The 27,881-nt window shown below is 45.9% G+C and overlaps 1 protein-coding gene across 1 annotated transcript in view; it reads right to left on the reverse strand.

Moving 5' to 3' along the window:
- Positions 1-752: 752 nt before the first annotated feature.
- Positions 753-27,881, reverse strand: part of SYT6 (synaptotagmin 6) — a 474,646-nt gene continuing 447,517 nt past the window's right edge. Inside the window, exons 5-7 of the mRNA XM_066600083.1 lie at positions 11,824-11,995; positions 9,719-9,869; positions 753-853 (exon numbers count right to left, since the gene is read on the reverse strand). Of these exons, the coding sequence (XP_066456180.1) occupies positions 782-853; positions 9,719-9,869; positions 11,824-11,995 (395 nt within the window). The 3' untranslated portion in view covers positions 753-781. The remainder of the gene's footprint in view (positions 854-9,718; positions 9,870-11,823; positions 11,996-27,881) is intronic.

A 27,881-nucleotide genomic window follows, 5' to 3' on the forward strand; every position in this document is an offset into this window, starting at 1 on the left:
CAGCATGTCCCATAAACAATGAACATTGCCATTTTGTCATTGCTGTCTGTATTGATTTTTCCTGAGAACAGCATAGGGATCCGTAATATGTAAAGAATCACCTTTGCATTAAAAGGATTGCATTCAAATGCACTGTTAAAATTTAATTGAGCTGGGTGTAAAAAGATCGACTCCCATAAAAAGTTCAAAGTTAATTCAATGTAGTACTGTAAATTACCTGTGAGGGTTATTGCAAGCATAAACAAAGCTCAAGATGTAAAAGCATTTCTCTCGTCATATTACACAAAATCATCAAAGACAACACAGGTTGATGATTATGTTCTCACATATAAAGGACATACAAGATCTTTAGAATAGAATATAAATCGGAATTGCTGCAATCCTCAGTCCTTTGTAGCGGTCTACCTGGCTGACCGTAACGACATCAGTACTAATGCCATGTCAGTAATTCTCCCAGGTCTCTGGCGGAGAACATTTCAATTTACATTCATTGCCCACGGAACAACAAATATTCACACGTTAACTGAGTCTGATTCAGTCTCCATTTTGTTGTCCATTTTTTATCATGAAAACATCAAAATATAACATTTCAGGAGACTACAGACCAAGACGAAACCAAATCATATGTACGTTTTCCTGCACTCTTCTTGAACGTCAAGTAAAGACCATTTGACCTATTGGTTTTATGACTTGCTGTTAAGGAGCTGAGACATCTTCTGCAGGATTCTCAAACAAGTCTGGAAGTTGGTGCAAAAATTCAGGCATTGAGTGTGGTTTCTTCTCACGGAGTAGGTGGAGGTTTAGGAGAAGGGCAGGAACCCTGACTGTCAAAACTAGCTGCTCGACCTTGCCACTGTGAAAAGAAAAGGACATATTAGTATCAAGAAACAATCATAGACCTCTCACTAGCCAAGCCAGAAACCTACTGCACACTGAGGAGGGGTAATCACCCCGAAACAGCTGTCTGTGTATGGTTATTCTGGCTTTTGGTTTTCAATACCCAGTCAATGTTATAAGACTTGTATAAAGAGTCTAACATTGACTTGCATGAACGCTGCCTTCCCAAAGGTGGCACTATAGAGGTATTGTTCTATCATCCTTATTTGCATATTTCTCAAAGAAGCATGGATGGCCTTATAAGTTTCCTCACTCACCTTCTAGATGCTGTCCTTAAAGGGGTTTTCCGTGGAAATACTATTGATGACCTATCGTCTGGATAGGTCATCAATAGTTGATCAGCCGGGGTCAACCGCTCGGGACCCTGACCGATCAGCGTCCAGCCCCCCCATGTAGTGGCCGTCGCTTGTTACTGCAGGCACAGCTTGCGTTGATTTCAATGAGAGCTGTGTCTGCACTTACTAGCGCCAGCCACTACATGGAGGCTTGGCGCAGAGGCTTCCGCTCCGACCTCTGTTATTGCGGAGCTGACAGCATGCACTCGCACAGCTGATCGGTTGGGGTCACTAGCTGTGGACCCCGGCCGGTCAACTACTAATGACCTATCCAGACAATAGGTCGTCAATAGTATTTCCACGGAAAACTCCTTTAGGGAGAAACAATACCCCTCCCGAATCAAGAAACAATTTACGTAGATGTGTAAGATGCGAAAGAGATATGAAACACTGCGGTTCTCTTTCTTCAACCTCAAGACTCAAACCTCACTTTGCACTGATGAGATCTTATAAGCATGAAGCAGGTGTTTAGAAGATTGATTGGGGCTCAGCAGCTAGATGTATTTATTAGAATCATTTTCATATAGCATCTAATAAGCTCCATACATCAAAAGTGCAGGATGTAGTACTACTTAAAATGGCGCTGTCTGCCAAATAATTAACACCTTAAGGACCAAGCCATTATCATCCTGTTTTTTTGCTTCCCCCTATGTGTGATGATAATGTTCGATTGTGGGGGGGGGGGGGGGGGGGAGTTAGGTGGTATAAGGAATAATAACCTCTGTGCCTATGTTTTGTCTTGTGTTATTCATGAATTCAATGTGGATGTGTTACGTCCGTGCTGAGCGTTTATGCACTGCTCCCAGCACAGACACAAAGCAATGTTCAGACAGGACAAATAAACACCTGTAGGTCCCGCGTAAAACACCACAACAGCAACTAGTGAGAACAGGGGTTGAAATATATAAACCCCCTCTCAAATAGATTGGTCAGCCGAGGAAAACACAAACCACCTATGGGAATTTTAACTTAGGATTCTCAATGACCCTTTATCAACTATGGGGGAACCCAAGGAGATAACAAATGTACAATCAAACATGTGTCATAACGTGGCTCGGACTGACCTGTTACCGCCAGTCCGTTTCTGCCTCGCGGCTGGTATACTACGGCCCTGTCGTGGGCATTGAGCCATGACAGTATGAAGTTGGATAACTCAATACAGATTTATAAAAGAAAATATATTTTCAGCAGTATTGTTCAGAAATGTCCTAATGAAATATTTAAGATCTTTACACAGATGATCAACTCAAGGATTTTATATTTAGAAGAAATGTATTTTTATTTCATCGGGAAATGTTCTCTCGCTATCCTGAAAGAACCACATTTGTTAGATTTTTTGAAACATCATTTTAAATTGCCTGTCACTGTTGAGAGCCATAGGGTGAAATTCTATCCAAGTCAATACGCTTTATTCATTTGGTGGTTAAAAATGTCACTGAAAACTCATACCAGAGTTATATACTTATCAACATGTTTAAAATATAAGGAACGCCAATATACAGTTATGACAAGACATCAAGAAACTCAGAAATAGTAAAAGTGCAAAAATGACTTGAAAAATACAATAATTCGTTAGGAAACTAAGAGATTGGAAATAGCTAATATTGCTGTAGGCACCTGGTTATACAGTGCCATCTATATGCATTCAATATTTTTATCTGTTTTTTTTGCTATAACACAATTGCAATATTTGCAATAACCCCAGTCTATGAAGCCATAATGTCAGGCCTGGATATCCCATTAGGCATGGCAGACATGTATCTATCAGTGGTCGTCTTTGTAGGGCATCAGGTTGGCTTGATAGGCTGCCTGTCTGATTGTAGTATGATGTAATGCTATGGCATTACATTATACTGCAGGAGCGATCAAAGCATCGCTGGTTGTGGTTCCCTAGGAGGACTAAAAGAAAATGTAAAAATAAGAACCATAAAATTTTACTAATTATTTTTTTTTTTTAAGTAATAAAAGTTAAAAAAAACTCTTTTGCCATATTTACATAAAAAGAATCTAAATAATAAAACAAAATTTCATATTTGGTGTCACTCCATCCGTAAAAGTCCAATCTATCAAAGTAATGCATTATTTACCCTAAAATGTGAACGTCGACTAAAAAAAAATAATAAAGAACTCCAGAAATGCATTTTTTGGTCACCCTGTTTCCAAGAAAAAAATGTAATAAAAAGTGATCAAGAAGTCATATGTATTCAAATATGGCACCAACGGAAACTACAGGACATACCACAGAAAATGAGCTCTCACACAACTATGTCGACAGAAAAACCAAAAAGTTATTGTGTGCAGAAGATGGCGGCAGAAAATAATTTAAAAAAATTAAATATCTTTAAAAAAAAATTAGAAGTAGTACAGCAAAAAAACTATATAAGTTTGGTATCATACTAATCGTACTAACCCATGGAATAAAGTTATCATGTCATTTTTGTTGCAGTTTGAGCGCCGTAGAAACAAGACAAACCGAAAGATTGTGGGCTGTCATATTTTTCCCATTTGTCTCCAGTTAATTTTTTTTAAAGTTTTGTAGTACATTATATAGTACATTAAATAGTACCATTGAAAAATACAACTTGTCCTGCAAAAAACAAGCCCTCATACAGTTAGATCAATGGATAAAAAGGAAAACAAAAAGCTTGGTCACTAAGGGGTTAATGTCAGGTGGACACCTTGGCATAGATTTTTTTATTATTCATATGTTTTGTAAATACAAAATCAATAGTCTTCATTAAAAAATTCCCTACTGTTTAGCTGCTGTAGTCTGTTTAACTCTTTCACCTAGCTGGTTCTTCTGCTGGCTCTGACATACATCTGCATTGCTTCTGATTGTGTAAAAGTACCTTGGCATAGAGTGATTATCACCCGGATTATCATTGGAAACAGCAAATTCTGGCGATATTCATCCTGCGTACAAACGGCTGGGCACTGAGCAAGAAATGGCTCATTTGTCGACGTCACCTGGTGCTTAGCTTGTCTAAAAACCAAGCGAGTGTCGGGTCGTGTAAACAGGAGTCACTCAATCTTTGAGCAACTGCCCGTTTCCTGAGAATGGAGCAGGTGGGTCGGAATGATCCCTGGCTGCTCTGCCTCCATTCACAGGCACAGGCGCAATAGTCGCTGGGATGGTTGTCTGGCACTATTGTGCCCAAGTCGTCCTGTGTAACGGTGCCTATAGCTGTCCCTTCTCTCAGTGATAGAGATGGAAAAAGGAGGAGGTTGTACACAGCAGATCACAGTGTGCAGAGGGAGACAGGCATCCAAGTTTTCAGAGAGGGCATATTGCAGAGGCTGTACTTGGCAGTTTTGTAGCTTGGCGCTTTTTCACCTAGGGCACAAATTGTGTGCGCTCACACATGCACACATCAATTAGAGGTGGCAATGCAAAGTTACTGTCAGGACCGGCAGCTCGCGGGTCCTTGGTGCCCTCACTGCTGGTCCTGTCACCCAGGCGGCTGCTGTGTGTCGCACGGGAGCCCCGGTCCTAGTTACCTCCCCTGGCCACTGGACTCCTCCTCGCCGCTGGGTGGCTAGGGACGTGGCGGGTGCCACCCCGCGTCCTCGGCACCATGGCAATCTAGCACGATTCTCAGTCGCTGCCTCCTGCAGGGATCGGGGCAGGTTCCCCAGTGTGGCTAGGTGTTCTGAGTTGCTGTCAGACTCCCCGCCCCCAGCCCTAATCAGCTGCTGGGGCGGGAGCTCTGACAGTATTTAAACCCTGTCTGTGTGTGTTTCCCTTGCCAGTGTTAGTTTGTTCTTTCAGCTGCACCCCCGTTTTCTTGCTTGACTCCTGTTTGACTCCTGGTTTTGACTCTCTGCTTTCTGGACCTGATTTGCCTACAGCCTTACCCTTTTGTACCGCATACCCTCCTGTTGCTGACCCGGACCGTCTGACTTGCCTTCGTTTTTGTTTGTCCCTGTGTTTGTTGTTGTCTGTCCCCATGTCCTGCTTCCCTAGCTAGTGCAGGGACCGTCCCCCAGTTGTCACCCTGGGAGTTAGCCCTGGGAGGCAAGTAGGTTGGGATAGAGGTTGCGGGCAGTTTTAGGGACTTCCAGTATCCCAGACCTCAGTCCTGACAGTTACACTGCAAAACAAAAGTTTTAATATACATTTTCAAAAGCAGGGCTATGGCGATGCACTGTTTGTTGTGACACCTTTTTATCATAGCTAGCATTATCTTTTTTAGCAAGTTTTGCTACAGTAACTCTTCATAGGATTGGGCCAGATGGACTAGCCATCACTCTGGTAAGAATTCTAATGTACGTCATCACAATAAGCCATTCTGTAATAGGTTCACTATACCTGGTCTAGCTACTTTCTTCATTTTTTATCTAAGCCACGCGACTCTCCACCTAAAAAATATCTCCACTTCCTCTGACATCTTGTCCACATTTACTATTTCTTCCCCTTGTCCATAGCTTCTAACATCCTGTGAGCAGTGCATGATGGGAGAACAGGAGTGTACAGGGGTGGAAGTACTGCGCTTTATTGCTCATGTGCAGCTCAGAGTGTTGGAAGATCCGGTTTGTCTGCTTCAGCAGGTTTTTTCAGGCCACCGAAATGAGAGGGAGGCTATTGCTAGTAAGTTGTAGGACCTGTGAGCTGGGGGCGGAGCTACAGCGCTGGGCAATAGACAAGCTCAATGCATGCTGGAAGTTGTAGGTAACAGCCTGTTGCTGTATTTACTGTAGAAGTGATGCATAGAAGATTGGCAGAAGCACAGGACAAAGAAGAGTCCAGAGTGGTAGATAAAAGGTACACATTGTGGCTACTTAGATGTACCTCCTAGCATTTTCGGAATTTCCATTTTGTGTCTGGAAAACCACTTTAACCAATAATAGAGATGAGCGAGCGTACTCGTTTCGAGTACTTACGCACCCGAGTACCGCCATTTTCGAGTCCTTAAGTACTCGGGTGAAAAGATTCGGAGGGCGCCGGGGGGCGGGGAGAGGCGTGGCGGTGCGGGGGGTAGCAGCGGGGAACAGGGAGGAGCCCTCTCTCTCTCCCTCTCCCCCCCACTCCCCACTGCTATCCCCCGTGCCGCCACGGCGCCCCCCGAATTTTTTCGCCCGAGTACGGAAGTACTCGGAAATCGCGGTATTCGGACGAAAAAGGGGCGTGGCCGAGCACGTTCGCTCATCTCTAACCAATAACCATTCTTAGGGAAATCTCAATTATTTCCAAGTTATATTGTAGGCTGCTTTATTTTATTTACAGCTCAGCATTTTAGTTGTATTATTGGCCATAAATGTTAAAACTCTTAACATTTCATGTAAACAAGCTCTTCTGGAACATTGTAGGGTACTTCAAATGAAGTTCGTCTCAATTATGTGCAGTGAATTCTTGCGTTTTTAAATTCAGTCTGCAAGTCAACAAAGGCAGATACATAGAAAATCTTATGAACAAATAAGTCATTGAACTGCACATAGAAACACTAGACACTAATTTACTGAATGAGAGGATTATTAAGGACTATAGAGAAGTGTGCTCTATTCGAAAAACAGATTCTGCTAGTAAACATGTTTTTAAGATGATGACCTTGACACAAGGCAAAGAGAGATGGTGCTGTAGACCCAAATGGGCCTCTAATAGATTTGGCTTTGGGCTAATCGAGAGAGCGGAATCTAAAGGCCCATTTAAACACAACGATTATCGCTCAAAACTTGCTCAAAATCCATCTTTTCAGTGATAATCGCTGCGTCTAAAAGCGCTGCCATCATGCACTTTTCATGCACTATTTGTTCATTGCTGACTTCAAGCCTACTTGAAGTCAGCAATGTGTCCTATCAGGACCGCACGCTGAGTTCTCAGCAGGATACCGCTGATAGTATTCTTTCAGCAGCTATCCCGCTCAAGAACAATGGAGCTGAATGCAGATAACAGACCTCCAGCTGTTATCTGCATTCAGTGAAAGACTTCATTTGCACGCTAATAAGCTACTAAGTAGCTACTTAGTAGTTAATGCAAAATGATCGCTCAAAACTGCTGTTCAAGTTATCTTTTGAGCGAATTTCGAGCAATCATCTTTGTGTAAATGGGACTTTAGGGATTGTGAGTTTTTGACCCCTAACCCCTGCAAAGTGATATAGACTTTCTCACAGGGAATTTCCGGGCTGCTTTCCCCATAGTAGTATTTGTTGGCAAATACATACATGGATGAGCTGAAGTCACCAATACATGGTACCAAGGAAGCAGACAAGAATTCTAAGTGGACAAGGCACAGGTCCAGGCAAGCAGAGTTAGGCCTCGGTCACACGGGCATTTTTTTTACGCGATTTGCGGATCGCATGACGGATGCGCATCCGCAAATCGCGTGACCGGGGCTGAAAAATTGCCCGAAAAATCTGCTCCTAGCCGCGTTTCATTAGAAACGGGCCGGAGCAGTGCAGCGCTGTCCAGCGCATTAAATTCAATGGAGCCAGCAATGGGCTGCGGGCGATCTCAGGATGAATTTTCGGGAAGGGCTTAAAAATGTAAGCCCTTCCCTGAAAATCATCCAAAACTGTGTAAAAAGTAAAAAAAAAAAATATACTCACCTTGTCCCGCAGACGGAGTTCAGCCGTAGCCATCCGGCAGTTCTCCTGAACTGCTGTGAGTAGTATTCAGCAGTCAGGGATTTAAAATCCCCGCCTGCTGAATGGGCTGCCTCTGATTGGTCACAGCCCTCACCAATCAGAGGCAGCTCTCACTCACCCATTCATGAATTCATGAATGGGTGAGTGAGTGCTGCCTCTGATTGGCTCAGTGCAGGGACCAATCAGGGGCAGCTCTCAGCTGTCATTCAGCTGCTGAATACTACTCATAGCAGTTCAGGAGAACTGCCGGCCAGCCGCGGCTGAACTCCGTCTGCCGGGACAAGGTGAGTATATATTTTTTTTTACTTTTTACACATTTCTGGATGAATTTCAGGGAAGGGCTTATATTTTTAAGCCCTTCCCGAAAATTCATCGTGCGATCGCCGGCAGCCCATTGCTTTCAATGGAGTCGGCTGTATTGCCGGCTCTATTGAATTCAATGGGCAAACATCATTCTTCTCTGCCACAGCTGTTAGAATGAGTTTACAAAGGCAGTATAGGTCCAAGTATAAACTTGAGAAAGACTTAACTGTATGGACCGTAAAGCTAATAATATTAAAAGGTAACTTTTATTAGAAATAACTAAAATAAGGAAAAGAGAAAAACAAAACAAACAATTAATAAATCGTATAAGACGATAATGAGAGCATTTGCCACACATAGATGGAGACCAATCGGGTTAGAGTCAACCGGTACCGCTCAGCCCGCAAAGTCAAAGTAAAGCACTAAGACTCGACCTGTGTAGATTATTGATCAACAAACGTGACTAAAATAGTCAGTCCTGTTAGTTGTGTGTCATGTATAAAATAGAATTGACACGCATTTAGGCGTTAACCAGCGTTACGCTACGCGTTTCACCCACTTGGTGGGTTCCTCAGGGGTATCAATACGCTATACCAGTAGTGTACTGGGTTATGGCTAGCACAATTGTTTTGACGAGAATTCAGGGGTGTCTGGAAGAATAGAGCCAGACAACTCAGACTCGAATATACAGCTGTCTGGAAGTGGCTCTAAGACCAGAGCCAGTTAATTGTATGATCGTCTTCACAGACAAACTGTGTCCAAGACATAAGCAGAAAGGAGTAATCTGATCGTGATAGTTATCAGATTACTCTCAGAATATGGTCTAGTCTCAAACAGATAAATTAGCCCGGGATAATAAGCCTGGGGCTAATATAGCCGTTACGGGGTAAGATAACTACCTGGGACACTATGGTGCTGTGCGGGTTATTATAGGTAGATTCTAGCTGCAGTAAACTTCTAGATAAAGCAAAACTCTGCATCTAAAGATTTAGGCACAGATATAGCCATAAAGGGTTAAATGGTTTTAAAGATACCCAGATGCTGTGCAGGTTATACTAGGTAGTTTCTATCTGCAGTAGTCTTTTGAATAAACTAAACCCTACATCTAAAGTCCCAGGAAAAATTGAAATCAAAATAAATAAATGAAAAAAACCGCCCGTCTGACCGAGGCCTTAGTTTGTAATCATCAGAAAGACAGAGTTCAGGACAAGTAGCAAACAAATAGACATAGTCAAATAGACAAGTTGGGTTGGTAACAAACAAGACAGGAACTGCACACCTTCACAGAGTTTAAGAATAAAATGAACTTAATTATTCATGCAAAGAAAGATGGTGGATAGGTCCTTATAAAGCTTGGGGTACAAGAGCATTGCTTCAAAACAGCGGTGGTTATCCAGTACTGGCTCTTTAAGAGGCCGCTGGCATGCACCACAGGTAAGGAGAGATGCAGCTCAGGAGGGCATTTTGGGGGAGAATATTGTAAATGTATAGTGCTAAGTGAACATTGTAGAAAAGTCAGATGAAGTTCAGACTTTACATTATCCCATAGTCTCAGACATTACACATCATGTGAAACATACAGTTTAAGGTACAAAACAAACCTCTTTGAATGACTTTTTCATTTCTACCAGTGGATGCCAGTGTGTTATAGGCTTACGAGGATATGCCAGCATTTCATTCCAGTGATCCCTTCCAAGGCCTTCTGTGTTATTACCAACTCGACACACTCCAATAATTTCATTATGCCCAACCCTAAATGGAAGTGGAAGATAAACAAAGAAAAAATATATATTAAACATTTGCAATAGGGCCATTTCAGAAACAATTAACAAAAGTTAAGTTTTATTTTTGCTAAGTAAATGTATTTGTAAATACTTTATTTTTAAACAAGACAAACAAACAAAAAGTTGGTAAGGAGGTTAAATTGCAAGTTACATACTTGTCCACCTACAAAATTGAAGTTTGTTGTGTTACCCATTGTACAATATGTCGGGTTGATAATGATCATTAGTGTATTATACTGTAATTGTCATGTACCCACAGTGCCCGGGCAGCCCTTGGCATTCTGTACTAGCAGTTGAGGAGTCTGTGTCTCAACAATGTAACAATTCCTGTGTTGGTTGATGACACTGGGAACGGTCTTCCGGGATGCCATCTTGCAGGAGGAGATGTCTGTCAGAAGAATATTGCCTGGTGACCTGCCTTTTACTTACTAGTAGACATTACAACTCTAGATGTGTTGCGCCACAGTATCAGTTGAGGCTTGTCCATATAACTGTTTTTGGTGCCTCTGGATAGTATGTACGTTGCAAGCACATGAGTGATAGTGAGAACTGCTGGAGACTGGGACAACCGTGTGAGCCTAGACAACCACTAAGAAGCACACTGGTGAACTGTGAAACAGTGAATGCCTACAGGGGTGGTTGAAGATTGAAGAGCAGAGAAGTCCATAAAACTGGTCCTGCAGCGGGAAGCACTCAGAGATTGTGTGAGAGCCACAGTGGTGATTGAGTCTACAACCAAACAAGCCAGCAGCACTCAAAATAACCCCAACTGAGCAAGTCAAGGTAGGGAGGGAGAAAAAATTGTGTCAAAAAAGCGACAAAATATGCAAAGCCACCAAACAGGTTGTGGATCTTCAACCAATAAATGAATAATTATGTAGGCAGAGAAGGCGGCAGCATATAAATGGTGCTTCACAGCGTCATAGAAAAACACAGACTTTATTGTTTCATCTTAAAATGGCAAGACAACGTTTCGACCTTTCAAGGTCTTTTTCAAGCTGCATATTAGGTGAAACTGGACACACAGTTCCTGGAGCATGGGCTTAGTTTCTTATATTTCAAACCCCCCAACCCCCACCCCCCCAAAAAAATCCTGGCAAAAGAGCACTACAAAGTCGCACGACTATGTAGTAACACAAAATCATGATATTGCTGTGAGAAAACGCAGCGATATCGCACAGAGCACAGATGTGATATTGCACAGAGCACTTATGCGATATCACTAGAATTTTCTCACGGCGATCTCACTGTCACCCATGTGAAAGAGGCCTAAACCTCAAAAGAGTCTGTACAAGTTTGCTGCAACTATTCTGCTGTTTTATTGCTTGAGAGACTGTGCCCACCTGCTGTGAGTAAAACCATCATGCTATGTGCCTCTTCTACATTCTGTAACAATTACAATCTTGTGCTGTGCCTCTATGAGAGAAATAAACCATTCTTGTTTGTATCATATTGGAGACACCTGCATCCTTCTGCACTGTCTATATAAAGTTTTCATGTTTCAATAATCCCAGCTTTCTACTGTTCCTGTCCCAGTCTACACAGTAAAGCTAAAAAGTGAGCTGGGGAAAATGGGAAATGTCAGCCTATTGGGTGTGTTCTCCAGTGAACAGTGTAAAAACTACCTTTTATCCATGGCCTCCTGCATCTATTTGCTTGAAGCCTAGGAACTGTGCTTTAAGATCTCAGATAGTATAATACAAATTTACTGTACATAACCTATGGTTCTAAATTGCAAAGAATATAGAACTTTTATAACAAGTATGTCTATTGTAGTAGATGCTAAATAGATAAATAGACAGATATGAGAGAGAGAGAGATTATTCCAAAAACTATTGCTAAAAAGCTTTACTTGAATTTTTCAGACTTGCTTAAAGCTCCGAGCTTTTTCATAAGTAGCTAATATCAATAATGCTATTTACCTATCATAATCCATAATTGAGATAAGTAGGCTGACTTGGTCCATGCTCTCCGGTGGGATATCAAAGATAATGGCCTCATTATATGTAGGGTTTAAGGTATTCTTTTTTATAGTTGTTTTCTTCTTTTTCAGTCTACGTCCATCACAAAGCAGGGACACTTTCACATATGGATCTGTAGAAAAATATGAAGACAACACCAGAAGACTACTTATATTTCTATATCCGAACACAAAAACATGTTACAATTAGAAAAATGGTTACATTTAAGGGTATGTTCACATGGATGAAATTCACGTTAGAAAAATCCAACACAGATTTAGTTGAAAACTAAGGCTGAAATCTACTGATGACCTATCCTCTGCATATGTCATTAGTATTTAATGGCCAGGGGTCCATTAAATACTAGTCCTACGAGCTAATATTTAATGGACCCCGACGTTGTCATCAGCGGACGGGGCAGGAAGTGCGGGCACCGGCCTCACTCCCATTTAAAACAATGGAGAATCTTGCTGCTACTCAATGTCCTACTCCTCTCCTGGAGTGAAGCTGGTGCCTCCATTTCCTGTCCTAACCACTGATCACAGCGTCTGGCTGCACTGGCCGAACGGTCAGCTGATGGATGGAGGTCACGAATGGTAGACCTCATCCATCAACTACTGATGACCCATCTTCTGGAAAAGAGGGTAGACAACCCCTTTAAAGGGATATTCCAGGTTTTTTTTAACTGATAACCTATCCCTTTGATAGAACATCAGTAGTTGATAGATCGGGTCAGCCGCTTGGATCTTCTGTCCATCAGCTAAATGTCCAGCCTGCTGCCCAGTGCAGCATTCCAGACATTGTCATCAGTTGCCAGAGAAGGATGTCCGAGAACTGGCTTCGCTACCACTGAAATTAATGGGAGCGCAGCGCTGTTCTTACACTTTCTGCTTAGGACAGAACGTGATGTCCTGACCGTGTGCTTGAGCAGGAAGTCTAGGTGACGCGTGTTACTCCCATTGATTTCAGTGAAAGTGAAGACAGAGAGCTGGATGATCAGCTGACAGATGGACGTCTCGAGAGGTGGACCCCCGTCCATCAGTTACTGACTACCTATTTAGGGGATAGGGTATCAGTTAAAAAAAGGCAGGAATACTCATTTAAAGAGACTATATCTCCCAAAAAATGTTAAGCCAGATGTTCACGGGCGGATTAGGTTTGCGGAATCCGCACATGACACCCGCGCGTGACATCCGCAAATCAAGCCACCCATAGGGAAGCATTGGGCGTCCGCACTTCATTTAACACCTGCAAATTTTTTTTCATTTGAACTGCGGATGTCACACGCAGATAATAAATTGCAGCATGCTCCAATTTACCGCAGATCATGCGCAAATATGCTCCATTCATCTCTATAGTAGTTTATGATCTGCAGTGCATCCACAAATACATTTGCGGATTCACTGTGGATTTGAAGGTTAAAATCAATAAGGGAGGTGGGGAAAAGGCTGGGAGGTGGGGTTGCAAATTTTTTCCGCGCGGATGATCTGCAGTACATCTGCATACATGTGCACAGAAAAAAACCGCAATCCGCGATCTCCCGCAAGCAATAAAAAAAACAATTTAATGATGTCTCGCAGTGCATCTGCTGCGGAAATCCGTATGAAAAATCAGCGTGTGCGTTGGACATGAGGCTTTTAGAAGAAATTTTTCTTTTTTCTAATCTGTTTTAATTTCTAATTGTAGAACTTTTTATATCGCTGTCTGTACATGACTATGGGGGTTGTAATCTTTGTTGAGCTACATTTAAGAGCATTTAGAAGATATGCTTTACAGCAGCCTCATGGGCCATTTACACAATGGAGAGGAGGGGATTCATTGACTTATATGGGAGACTGTTCTAGGCATGACCTGTGACCTGCAGGGGTCGTTTTCCTGGGAGGGGGGAGTAGATGGTCACAGCTTGTACCTATTGTAAATGGTGGATCCTGCGTTATCTACATATAGGGGTTTCCTCTCAGTGTAATCCTGCCTGTGATGTTAGTGAGGTGACTGCTACAAAGCTTCCCCTAATGATCGGGAAGTATCAGACTAGTATTAGGCTCAGTGATCAGTATGCAGGGAGGGGAGGAGGTGTGCTGTGACATCCCCTATTGTGAATGGTGGATCCTGTGTGATCTACATATATGCATGCTACCTCTGAGTGTCATACTGCCTGTCATGTTAGACTGTACGTCAACAAGTGACCTATCATTTCTTCTGCACGCGGATTTCAAATCCACGTATGACAAAAAAAAATCTGTGCTGCATAGGGTAGACTGTAGATTTCAATAGGAATCCATTGAACACTTTCTTGACCAGGATTTGTCATGTGTTTGATGCAGAATTAGCAAGATTTCCGCATCAAATCCACAGCATAATCCCCCGTGTGAACATGACCTTACACTGTATATAAATAATTACTTAATCCATGAAGTACCTAATGGCCCGTTTACACGCTAAGACAATCTTTCAAACGATTGAAAGATTGGCAGTTTTAGCTATCATTTTTAATAAAGTGTTAATGGACACTAATGTCCATTAACACTTTATTAGCTTCATTTGCATGTAAAAGGGCCTTTGGGAGCTGTTTGCAGAGCACGGCATATGGCCTGAACTCTGCACACAGCTCCTTTGTTCTCGCACGGGCTGAATACAATGTCACCTCTGACTCCCGTGCAGAACACAGCGTGCAGTCCCTGTTATCTTCTCTCTGGCTAAACAAAGGGCGAAGACTGAATGATGGCAGCATTTACACGCAACAATTATTGCTCATATGCCACAGTTTGATGGATTTTGAGCGATAATTGTTTCGTGTAAATTGGCCTTGAGAATAGATATTATTTATGTAATCTATCTAATCACCACCTGGGTTAATCAGAAAAATGCGGTAGATATAGTGTATCTTGACTTTAGTAAAGCATTTCACAAAGTATCTCACACCATATTTATTGAAAAAAATGACCAAATATGGGATTGACAAGGCAACTGTTAGGTGGATTCACGACTGGCTGAGTGATCGTACTCAAAGAGTGGTCATAAAATGGCTGCACATCCAATTGGAAGAGTATGTTAACCCTTTCCAATCCAATTTGTATCCTGGTTTTCCTAAGGGGGCCTATTCTTTTTCTTCCTCGGCCCAGTGGTGGTCAACATTTTTATAAATGATCTGGAGGAGGGAATTGAGGGGAAACTGACAAGATAAAGCTAGGAGGGATAGATAACACTATAGAAGAGAGTGAGAGGCTTAAAAAAGCTTGAACAGTGGGCAGCGACTAACAGAATGGTATTTAATAAGAATTACAAAGTCCTACATCTGGGCAAGAAAAATGAAAAAAAGCACATACAGAATGGGAGGAATTGGGCTAAGCAGCAGCACATGTGAAAAATACTTGGGTATACTAATAGATCACAGACTGAACATAGGTCAACAGTGTGATGCAGCAGCAAAAAAGGCAAACACAATTCTGGGATGTATTAAGAGAAGCATATAGTCTAGATCACGTGAGGTCATTATCCCGCTCTGCCTCTCCTTGGTCAGACCTCATCCCGAATACTGACCTTCACAGATATAGATATAAAACTTAAAGGGGTTGTCCCGCGCCGAAACGTTTTTTTTTTTTTCAATAGCCCCCCCCTGTTCGGTGCGAGACAAACCCGATGCAGGGGTAAAAAAACCCAAAACGTCCAGTACTTACCCGAATCCCCGCGCTCCCGCGACTTCTTACTTACCTTAGTAAGATGGCCGCCGGGATCTTCACCCACGATGCACCGCGGGTCTTCTCCCATGGTGCACCGTGGGCTCTGTGCGCTCCATTGCCGATTCCAGCCTCCTGTTTGGCTGGAATCGGCACATGTGACGGGGCGGAGCTACACGGAGCAGCTCTCCGGCACGAGCGGCCCCATTCGGAAGGGAGAAGACCGGACTGCGCAAGCGCGTCTAATAGGGCGATTAGACGCTGAAATTAGACGGCACCATGGAGACGGGGACGCTAGCAACGGAGCAGGTAAGTGAATAACTTCTGTATGGCTCATAATTAATGCACGATGTACATTACAAAGTGCATTAATATGGCCATACAGAAGTGTATAACCCCACTTGCTTTCGCGGGACAACCCCTTTAATATATTTTATTGAGTAATTTAAAACACGTGGGCTACCATATAACACTGACAAACGTAGGACTAACACAAAAATGCTAAAATATGGAACCGACCCTGGTAGGTTGGTCGTAAAGGATAGCTGATCCCCTGTTTACCTCAGGGAAGCTAAATCGATAGAGTGTTTTCACTTAAAGATCTTATTAGAACGTTTTAATTAATGAAGTACGAAACTTTGAGGTACCGCTGTTGCAATAAAAAATGAGGAATCTTGAATGGTTGTGGAACCCTGATATGGTCCGATATTATCAAGATATTTACCCAATTCTTATTCTAGAATAGTGGGTGCTGATGTTAAAATGTTTGTGCGGTACAGTAGACCGTATAGGGGTGCTTAAACATGTAAGAGTGCTCAACGCGTTTCTCTGTCCTGGTCTGGGACAGTTCTTCAGGAGCAGAGGTGATAATCACCACAAACAGATGTATTGTAGTCGTACTTGTAAACGCCAGTCAGCAGGGTTAGTGACTAAAGTAGTCGTACTTATACACGCCAGTCACCAGGGTTAGTGACTAAAAAGGTAGTCGATAGTCTCTAATTGTTTTACGGTGGGGCCCAATGGTAATGCCACCTTCAATTAACTCCTCCTAATCTCTGATTGCCACTTGGATAATTGGTTTATTTACCAAAGGGGTATCAAGACCGCTAATATCTAGCTCCTATTTATGCACATTCATACGAGGGACTTTTGTTAGCAAGTAAGCGATAATGCATTCGCTTCAGAAGGTTGTGTGGGTTGATGCGGTGGTTCCCCTAATAGAGGGTATGGGGAGCCGACCCCTAATAGTCCGATATAATATTGGGGTACTGCGCAGTATACGATCTACTGTACCGCACAAACACTTTAACATCAGCACCCACTTTTCTAGAATAAGAATTGGGTAAATATCTTGATAATATCGGACCATATCAGGGTTCCACAACCATTCAAGATTCCTCATTTTTTATTGCAAAAGCGGTACCTCAAAGTTTCGTACTTCATTAATTAAAACGTTCTAATAACATCTTTAAGTGAAAACACTCTATCGATTTAGCTTCCCTGAGGTAAACAGGGGATCAGCTATCCTTTACGACTAGAGATGAGCGAACACCAAAATGTTCGGGTGTTTGTTATTCGGAACGAACTTCCCGCGATGCTCGAGGGTTCGTTTCGAACAACGAACCCCATTGAAGTCAATGGGCGACCAGAGCATTTTTGTATTTCGCCGATGCTCGCTAAGGTTTTCATGTGTGAAAATCTGGGCAATTCAAGAAAGTGATGGGAATGACACAGTGACGGATAGGGCAGGCGAGGGGCTACATGGTGGGCTGCATCTCAAGTTCACAGGTCCCACTATTAAGCCACAATAGCGGCAAGAGTGCCCCCCCCCCCCACTGTCAGCATAAAGATCGTCCTCCTCTGGCACAGCTGTAACAGCTGTAGCAGAGAAGAACGATGTTTGCCCATTGAATTCAATGGAGCGGCAATACAGCATGTTCCACTGAATGCAATGGGCTGCCCGCGATCGCAGGATGAATGGTCGGAAAGGGGTTAAATATATAACCCCTTTCCTGCAATTCATCCAGAAATGTGTTACACTAAAAATATATACCGGCGTATAAGGCGACGGGGCGTATAAGACGACCCCCCAACTGTCACCTTATACGCCGGCAATACAGTGGAGCAAAGAATAAAAAGCATTACTTACGTTTTTAGATTATCTGCGGCGCTCCTGCAGGCTGTTGCTCCCTCCTAATCCACGGCAGACAAGCTTTCTCTATGAAAGGCTTTAAATCCCTGCCTCCAGAAAGACACGTGCCTTCAGCCAATCACAGCCAATGACAATGATGTCATTGAATGGCTGTGATTGGCTGTGTTTCTGGAGGCGCGGATTTCAAGCCTTGAAATCCCCGCCTCCAGAAACACAGCCAATCACAGCCATTCAATGACATCATTGTCATTGGCTGTGATTGGCTGAAGGCACGTGTGCTTCTGGAGGCAGGGATTTAAAGTCTTTCGTGGAGAAAGCAATACTCTGCCGTGGACCAGGAAGGAGTGACAGCCTGCAGGAGCGCCGCAGATCATCTAAAAACGTAAGTAATGATTTTTATTCTTTGCTCCACTGTATTACCGGCGTATAAGGTGACAGTTGGGGGGTCGTCTTATACGCCCCGTCGCCTTATACGCCGGTATATATTTTTAGTGTAACACATTTCTGGATGAATTGCAGGAAAGGGGTTATATATTTAACCCCTTTCCGACCATTCATCCTGCGATCGCCGGCAGCCCATTGCATTCAGTGGAACATGCTGTATTGCCGCTCCATTGAATTCAATGGGCAAACATCGTTCTTCTCTGCTACAGCTGTTACAGCTGTGCCAGAGAAGAAGGATTTGTCTTCTATATGTTCTCAATGGGGTCAGCGCTGCTGCCGCTGGCCCCATTGAGCGCATATAGAATGCATCCAGAGCGAACCGCGGGAGGGGCAGACTTTCATATCAGGCGGACACCTTATCTCCCCAGCCACTCACAGCAGGGGGGTGGTATAGGGCTTAAACGTTGCAGGGGGAAGTTGTAATGCCTTCCCTGTCTTTATATTGGCCAAAAAAAAGCGCTAACGTCTCAGGGAAGAAAGTTTAAGTAACCCGGACACCGCATGGTGTTCGTTACGGATAACGAACATACCGAACACCCTAATATTCGCACGAATATCAAGCTCGGAAGAACACGTTCGCTCATCTCTATTTACGACCTACCTACCAGGGTCGGTTCCATATTTTAGCATTTTTGTGTTAGTCCTACGTTTGTCAGTGTTATATGGTAGCCCACGTGTTTTAAATTACTCAATAAAATATATTAAGTTTTATATCTATATCTGTGAAGGGCTATTTACCTAGTATATAGATTTCAATACCACTGTGATTCCCCATCCGGAACACTGTGTCCAGTTCTGGGGACCCCGATTTAAAGAAGACATAGACAAACTGGAGCAAGTTCAGAGAAGAGTTACCAATATGGTGAGCGGTGTGCAAGTCATGCCATATGAGGAACGGTTAAAGGATTTGGGAATGTTTAGCTTGCAAAAAAGAAGGCTGAGAGGAGACTTAATAGCTGTCTACAAATATCTGAAGGGCTGTCAGACTGCAGAGGGATCAGCTCTATTCTCATTTGTACAAGGAAAGACTAGAAGCAATGGGATGAAACTGAGCTGGAGGAGACACAGATTAGATATTAGACAGTGAGGGTGATCAATGAGTGGAACAGGTTGCCATGGGAGATGGTAAGTTCTCCTTCAATGGAAGTCTTCAAACAGAGGTTGGACAGACATCTGTCTGAGATGATTTAGTGATCCTGCATTGAGCAGGGGGTTGGACCCAATGACTATGGAGATCCCTTCCGACCATTCTACGATTCTATGATATTTTGTGCTGCAGTGTGGTAGTTGGTTGGCACTATTTAGCATATGCTTTATGGTTCATTGTGGTAGTTGGTTGGCACTATTGAGGTGATATTTTGTGCTGCGCTGTGATAGTTATTTGACACTATTGAGGTAATATTTTGTGCTGCACTGTGTTAGTTCTTTTGACGCTGTTAAGGTATTATCTTTTGCTGTACTGTGGTAGTTATTTAGTGCTGTTTGGGTGATATTTTGTGCTGAACTGTGATATTGCATGCTGTGTGCACCACCATGTTGGGGCAGGAACAGGTGTGTAGCTAAAGGCCCTCGGGCCCGGGTGTAAAGGTTCAGCTTTGCCTGTGGTCCACTTCCATTGAATCTACTCTGAGCTGTAAAATGACAATAATTACAGTAATTATGACCTGCTCAAGTACTGACAGCCTCATAAAAATCACAGGCGCATCTCTACTGCTTTGCTCATGCTTACGTTTTCGCTCCATTTTCTAAATTTACTGCTCCTCTCCCCCCTCAACTCATCACCTGCAATAGCCTGCTCCACATACACCCTGCCTCATCTGTCCATCTGCTCAATTGAGCGAACTACGTATCTAGATATGGCCCCTCAATGCAACAAGAGACAGGTAGACGCCACCAGCACTAACACCCTGCACCTTAAGAGTCTCATCTCTGTTATAGCCTCCATCACCATCCTCGCTGCGAGCCTTAATGCGCTCTTCCTACGTCCAACCCCAATACACTCCATCCACATTAGCCCGTCCCTTCTCTCCTCACCCATGCACAGCCTCCATGCACTTCTCACCTTCCTCAGATGCCTCTATTCACTTCACACTGCCAAGAAACACCATTGTCACCATCACAAATCCCCAATCAACTGCTCACCCTCGCCACCCTATTACTTCTGGCTGCAGGGGACATCTTCCCCAACCCTGGCCCACCTCATACTGCTCCCAACCAAAATCTCTCCCCTATCATATCAAACTACCCCCCTTGTCTAACCATTAGCTCACATGCCCCCCCCCCCTTCATTTAAATGTGCCCTATGGAACAGGGGCGTAACTAGAGGCTCATGGGCCCAGGTGCAGAAGTTCAGCTTGGGCCCCCCTTCCCATGCCCTTAGGCTAGATTTACAAGGGCGATCGCAAAATTGCAGCAATATTGCAGTTTTTCTCATAGAGCGTCAGCGATGCTTTTTTTCACAAAAACATTGCGGTCAATTGCAGTTTTCTTGCGAGAAAGACAATAGGACTTTAATGTTAAAAATCGCATTGCACTAAAATTGCAAGCTCGTGCGATACGATAAAATGAAGGCTCCATAGGGAAACATGGGCAATAAAAAAGAGTAGAACGCACAAAGATAGGGTAGGCAGCGTTTAGTTTTTTTTTTTTCCCCATGCAACATCACATCAGTGAAAACGTCGAAAATGTGAAAGAAACCATTGAAAAGCGCAGGCTTCATAATTCTGCGTTATCACCCGTGTGAAACTGGTCTTGGGGTCTGTGCTCATGTTTCAATCGGACGATCCGCAGAAAATTTTGCATCAAAACCACAAAAAAAAATTGGAAGGGTGAAATCTGCTGTGGATATGCATAAAAAGTAGAGATGAGCGAGCACCAAAATGCTCGGGTGCTCGTTACTCGGGACGAAATTATCGCGATGCTCAAGGGTTTGTTTCGAGTAACGAACCCCATTGAAGTCAATGGGCGACTCGAGCATTTTTGTATATCGCCGATGCTCGCTAAGGTTTCCTTGTGTGAAAATCTGGGCAATTCAAGAAAGTGATGGGAACGACACAGCAATGGATAGGGCAGGCGAGGGGCTACATGTTGGGCTGCATCTCAAGTTCCCAGGTCCCACTATTAAGCCACAATAGCGGCAAGAGTTGCCCCCCCCCTCCCAACAACTTTTACTTCTGAAAAGCCCTCATTAGCAATGCATACCTTAGCTAAGCACCACACTACCTCCAACAAAGCACAATCACTGCCTGCATGACACTCCGCTGCCACTTCTCCTGGGTTACATGCTGCCCAACCCCCCCCCTGCACGACCCAGTGTCCACAGCGCACACCAAATTGTCTGTGTGCAGCCTTCAGCTGCCCTCATGCCACGCCACACTCATGTCTATTTATAAGTGCGTCTGCCATGAGGAGGAACTGCAGGCACACACTGCAGAGGGTTGGCACGGCTAGGCAGCGACCCTCTTTAAAAGGGGCAGGGCGATAGCCCACAATGCTGTACAGAAGCAATGAGAAATATAATCCTGTGCCACCGCCATCAGGAGCTGCACACGTGGGCATAGCAATGGGGAACCCATGTGCCACACACTATTCATTCTGTCAAGGTGTCTGCATGCCCCAGTCAGACCGCGGTTTTTTTAAATAGTCACAGGAAGGTACAACTGGGAATCCCCAACTCCGCAATGGGAATTCCGTGTTCACCCACAGCATGGGTGGCTCCCTGGGACCCACCCGCTGTACATAAATGTATCCCATTGCAGTGCCCTGGACAGCAGAGCTAACGTCAGATTAAATGCAGGTGGGCTTCGGCCCACACTGCATGCCCCAACCTGACCAGGCTTTTTAATTCATAGACACAGGCAGGTACAACTCCCTATTGTGAAGTCCCTGTGGACCGACAGCATGGGTGGGTGCCAGGAAGCCCCCGGCGGCACATAAATATATCCCATAGCATTGCCCATCACAGCTGAGGTAATGTCATGTTTAATGCAGATGGGCTTCGGCCCACACTGCATGCCCCAGTCAGACTGGGGTTCTTTAGAAGTGGACACATGTAGTTACAACTCCGTGTGGACCGACAGCATGGGTGGCTCCCTGGAACCCACCGACGGTACATAAATATATCCCATTGCAGTGCCCAGCACAGCTGATGTAACGTCAGCTGTAATGCAGGTGGGCCAAAAATTAATTGGATTACACTGTAGGCGAGGGCCCCCAAAAATTGGTGTACCAACAGTACTAATGTACCTCAGAAAAATTGCCCATGCCCAACCAAGAGGGCAGGTGAAACCCATTAATCGCTTTGGTTAATGTGGCTTAATTGGTAACTAGGCCTGGAGGCAGCCCAGTTAAAATAAAAATTGGTTCAGGTGAAAGTTTCAACGCTTTAATGAGCATTGAAACGTATAAAAATTGTTTAGAAAAATTATATGACTGAGCCTTGTGGGCCTAAGAAAAATTGCCCGTTCAGCGTGATTACGTGAGGTTTCAGGAGGAGGAGCAGGAGGAGGAGGAGGAATATTATACACAGATTGATGAAGCTAAAAGGTCCACGTTTTTGATGGTGATAGAGAACAATGTTTGCATCCGCGGGTGCAGCCTACGTATTGCTTAGGTATCGCTGCTGTCCGCTGGTGAAGAAGAGAAGTCTGGGGAAATCCAGGCTTTGTTCATCTTGATGAGTGTAAGCCTGTCTGCACTGTCGGTTGACAGGCGGGTACGCTTATCCATGATGATTCCCCCAGCCGCACTAAACACCCTCTCTGACAAGACGCTAGCCGCAGGATAAGCAAGCACCTCCAGGGCATACAGCGCGAGTTCAGGCCACGTGTCCAGCTTCGACACCCAGTAGTTGTAGGGGGCAGAGGCGTCACCGAGGACGGTCGTGCGATCGGCTACGTACTCCCTCACCATCCTTTTACAGTGCTCCCGCCAACTCAGCCTTGACTGGGGAGCGGTGACACAGTCTTGCTGGGGAGCCATAAAGCTGGCAAAGGCCTTGGAGAATGTTCCCCTGCCTGCGCTGTACATGCTGCCTGATCTCTGCGCCTCCCCTGCTACCTGGCCCTCGGAACTGCGCCTTCTGCCACTAACGCTGTCGGATGGGAAGTTTACCATCAGTTTGTCCACCAGCGCCCTGTGGTATAGCATCATTCTCGAACTCCTTTCCTCTTCAGGAATGAGAGTGGAAAGGTTCTCCTTATACCGTGGGTCGAGCAGTGTGTACACCCAGTAATCCGTAGTGGCCAGAATGCGTGTAACGCGAGGGTCACGAGAAAGGCATCCTAACATGAAGTCAGCCATCTGTGCCAGGGTACCTGTACGCAACACATGTCTGTCCTCACTAGGAAGATCACTTTCAGGATCCTCCTCCTCCTCCTCAGGCCATACACGCTGAAAGGATGACAGGCAAGCAGCATGTGTACCCTCAGCAGTGGGCCAAGCTGTCTCTTCCCCCTCCTCCTCAAGCTCCTCCTCCTCCTCCTCAACACGCTGAGATATAGACATGAGGGTGCTCTGACTATCCAGCGACATACTGTCTTCCCACACCTCCGTTTCCGAGTGCAAAGCGTCTGCCTTTATGCTTTGCAGGGAACTTCTCAAGAGGCATAGCAGAGGAATGGTGACGCTAATGATTGCAGCGTCCCCGCTCACCATCTGGGTAGACTCCTCAAAGTTTCCAAGGACCTGACAGATGTCTGCCACCCAGGCCCACTCTTCTGTAAAGAATTGAGGAGGCTGACTCCCACTACGCCGCCCACGTTGGAGTTGGTATTCCACTATAGCTCTACGCTGCTCATAGAGCCTAGCCAACATGTGGAGCGTAGAGTTCCACCGTGTGGGCACGTCGCACAGCAGTCAGCACACTGGCAGATTAAACCGATGTTGCAGGGTCCGCAGGGTGGCATCGTCCGTCTTGGAGTTGCGGAAATGTGCGCTGACCCGGCGCACCTTTCCGAGCAGGTATGACAAGTGTGGGTAGCTTTTCAGAAAGCGCTGAACCACCAAATTAAAAACATGGGCCAGGCATGGCACGTGCGTGAGGCTGCCGAGCCACCACCAGGTTACGGCCGTTGTCACACACGACCATGCCCGGTTGGAGGCTCAGCGGCGAAAGCCAGTGGTCAGTCTGCTCTGTCAGACCCTGCAGCAGTTCGTGGGCCGTGTGCCTCTTCTCTCCTAAGCTGAGTAGTTTCAGCACGGCCTGCTGACGCTTGCCCACCGCTGTGCTGCCACACCGCGCGACACCGACTGCTGGCGACGTGCTGCTGCTGACACATCTTGATTGCAAGACAGAGGTTCCGTAGGAGGAGGAGGAGGAGGAGGGTGGTTTAGTGGAGGAAGCATACACCGCCGCAGATACCAGCACCGAGCTGGGGCCCGCAATTCTGGGGGTGGGAAGGACGCGAGCGGTCCCAGGCTCTGACTCGGTCCCAGCCTCCACTAAATTCACCCAATGTGCCGTCAGGGAGATATAGTGGCCCTGCCCGCCTGTGCTTGTCTACGTGTCCATTGATTAGTGGACCTTGGTAGTAACTGCGTTGGTGAGGGCGCGTACAATGTTGCGGGAGACGTGGTCGTGCAGGACTGGGACGGCACATCGGGAAAAGTAGTGGCAACTGGGAACCGAGTAGCGCGGGGCCGCCGCCGCCATCATGCTTTTAAAAGCCTCCGTTTCCACAAGCCTATACGGCAGCATCTCCAGGCTGATCAATTTGGCAATGTGCATGTTTAACGCTTGAGCGTGCGGGCGCGTGGCGGCGTACTTGCGCTTGCGCTCAAATAGTGGCGCTAGCGACGTCTGGACGCTGCGCTGAGAGACATTGCTGGATGGGGCTGAGGACAGCGGAGGTGAGGGTGTGGGTGCAGGCCAGGAAACGGTAGTGCCTGTGTCCTCAGAGGGGGGTTGGATCTCAGTGGCAGGTTGGGGCACAGGGGGAGAGGCAGTGGTGCAAACCAGAGGCGGTGAACGGCCTTCGTCCCACCTTGTGGGGTGCTTGGCCATCATATGCCTGCGCATGCTGGTGGTGGTGGCTCCCCAGCTGATCTTGGCGCGACAAAGGTTGCACACCACTGTTCGTCGGTCGTCAGGCGTCTCTGTGAAAAACTGCCACACCGTAGAGCACCTTGACTTCTGCAGGGTGGCATGGCACGAGGGGGCGCTTTGGGAAACAGTTGGTGGATTATTCAATCTGGCCCTGCCTCTACCCCTGGCCACCGCACTGGCTCGGCCTGTGCCCACACCCTGACTTGGGCCTCCGCGTCTTCGCCCGCGTCCACGTCCTCTAGGCCTACCCCTACCCCTCAGCATGCTGTATTACCAGTAGTGCAGAAACAGAACGCTGTAATTAAATGTGCCACTTATTGGCCTGTGGTTGGAGGCTGACTTCGCTTATGGAACGCACAGCAGAGCCAGGAAATAATTTTGCGCAAGCCTGCTGTAACACTTAGCTGGCTGCGTATGAATTAGGAGGACAACTACCCCCAGCACAGACCCAGTACACTGAGGACAGTCACAGGCAGCCCAAATAGATTTTTTTTCCCAAATGTTTTTGGAAAGGCCCACTGCCTATATTCAATAAATATGTCTTCTGTCCCTGCCTCACCACTACTGGCCCTGGACTATGTATAATTACTGCAGGGCGCAATGCTCTGCACGGCCGATATACAAAAAAAAAAAAGTGCAACACTGCAAAAAGCAGCCTCCACACTACTGCACACGGTTAGATGTGGCCCTAAGAAAGACCGTTGGAGTTCTTGAAGCCTAAAATACTCCTAACACTCTCCCTATAGCAACTCCAGCAAGACAGCACTTTCCCTGATCTCTGTGAGAACGCATCTGTGGCGAGCTGCGGGAGGGGCCGATTTATATACTCGGGTGACACCTGATCTCGCCAGCTACTCACTGCAGGGGGGTGGTATAGGGCTTGAACGTCGCAGGGGGAAGTTGTAATGCCTTCCCTGTCTTTCTATTGGCCAGAAAAGCGCGCTAACGTCTCAGAGATGAAAGTGAAAGTAACTCGAACATCGCGTGGTGCTCGTCACGAGTAACGAGCATCTCGAACAGGCTAATACTCGAACGAGTATCAAGCTCGGACGAGTACGTTCGCTCATCTCTAATAAAAAGCCTTCACCAATGGAGCAGATTTTGACATTTTTTTCTGATGTGGTTTTGATGCGGAACTTGCTGTGAATTGTTCGCTACTGTCCTGCCATGCCTTATCGCTTTGCAGCTATCATAGGCTCTGCAACACAAGACGCCAGTATCTGGTGTCCTGTTGCCATGGCAACCAGCCAGGCTCTCTGCGATTATATCGCGAGAGCCCGGCAACTTCACAGAGGGAGCACGCTCCCTCTGTGAACCCTTCCCATGCCGCAATCTACATAGATTGCGGAAGGGAAGGGGTTAACAGCGGGGGTCGCAACTCCGATGCACCACCACTGCTGAAGAGGGAGGCTGGCTGTGGGATAGCACGAGATCTGTCATGATCTTGTGCTATCCCTATGACGTAAGGGTACGTCATTTTGCGGGAAGTACCCCGCTCTTACCCCGTAACATTGACTCTTACGTCATGGGGAAGGAAGGGGTTAAACACCACTCAAAATCGCGTCTTTTGAAATGCAGCGTTTTACTGATGGTGTGTGACCGTGGCTTTAGGCCGCTCTCACACAGGCGTTCGGCAAAACTCTGCGATTTTGATTGTGGTGTTTTGCTGCGATTTTACTTTAGTTTTTTGTCCATACTAGGTTTTAGCGCACCACATCATTGATGTGGTGCGCTAAAACTGGCAAAAATAGAGCAAGCAACGCTTGAAATCGAGCACGTCTGCAAGGCTCCATTGAAAACAGTGGGAGTGTTTTACTGCGATTACCACAGCGTTCAAAGAGCCGCAGTAATCAGCACCAGTGTGAGAATGGGCTTATGGCTGTCCCATCACACAGGATGCCCATGCATGGTTCATCCTCTGCCCCTTCATGGCTGTCTCTCCCCCTTCTGACACAGGATGCCCATGCATGGTTCATCCCCTGCCCCTTCATGGCTCTCTCTGCCCCTTCTGACACAGGATGCCCATGCATGGTTCATCCCATGCCCCTTCATGGCTGTCTCTGCCCCTTCTGACACAGGATGCCCATGCATGGTTCATCCCTTGCCCCTTCATGGCTGTCTCTCCCCCTTCTGACACCGGATGCCCCTACCTGATTCTCTTCCCCCTCTCACACTGCCTGCTGCTCTGACCCCCCCCCACTCCCCCACTGAGACAGACATGTGTAAGTCAGTACTTACTCTCTCTGTCAGGTTGCTGCTGGACGATCTACATCCATTCCCCTGCTGGCTGAGGATGACTGTAGGAGCCGGGGGAGGGCGGGACGATGTAGAGCCCTCGGTCTGCCTGCTGACTGCCCTGCTCTAGCTCCTCTGTGCACCGCAGGGAGCTTCTCCTGCACAGAGACACTTCCTCCCAAACCACTGCTCAGACTCCTCCCCTCTGGTGATCGTGGAGGAGAACAAGACAGGGGAGGAGACTGAGCGGAGGTCCGTGAAGAGGCGCCGGAGTGCAGGAGAAGCCGCAGAGTGCCTAGTGAAAGTAACTCTGCAGTAAGTCATCGTGTGGAAAGGGGGCCCTCTGGGCCCTCCTCGCTTAGGGGCCGGATCGCGATTGCGACCCCAGCGACTCCTATATGTACGCCAGTGCTATGGAACCCCCAGTCCACGTGTAATAAACTTTCTACTATCCACGACCTCTTTA

This window comes from Eleutherodactylus coqui, chromosome 4, assembly GCF_035609145.1.
Source record: "Eleutherodactylus coqui strain aEleCoq1 chromosome 4, aEleCoq1.hap1, whole genome shotgun sequence".
In the NCBI taxonomy this organism is placed as follows: domain Eukaryota; kingdom Metazoa; phylum Chordata; class Amphibia; order Anura; family Eleutherodactylidae; genus Eleutherodactylus; species Eleutherodactylus coqui.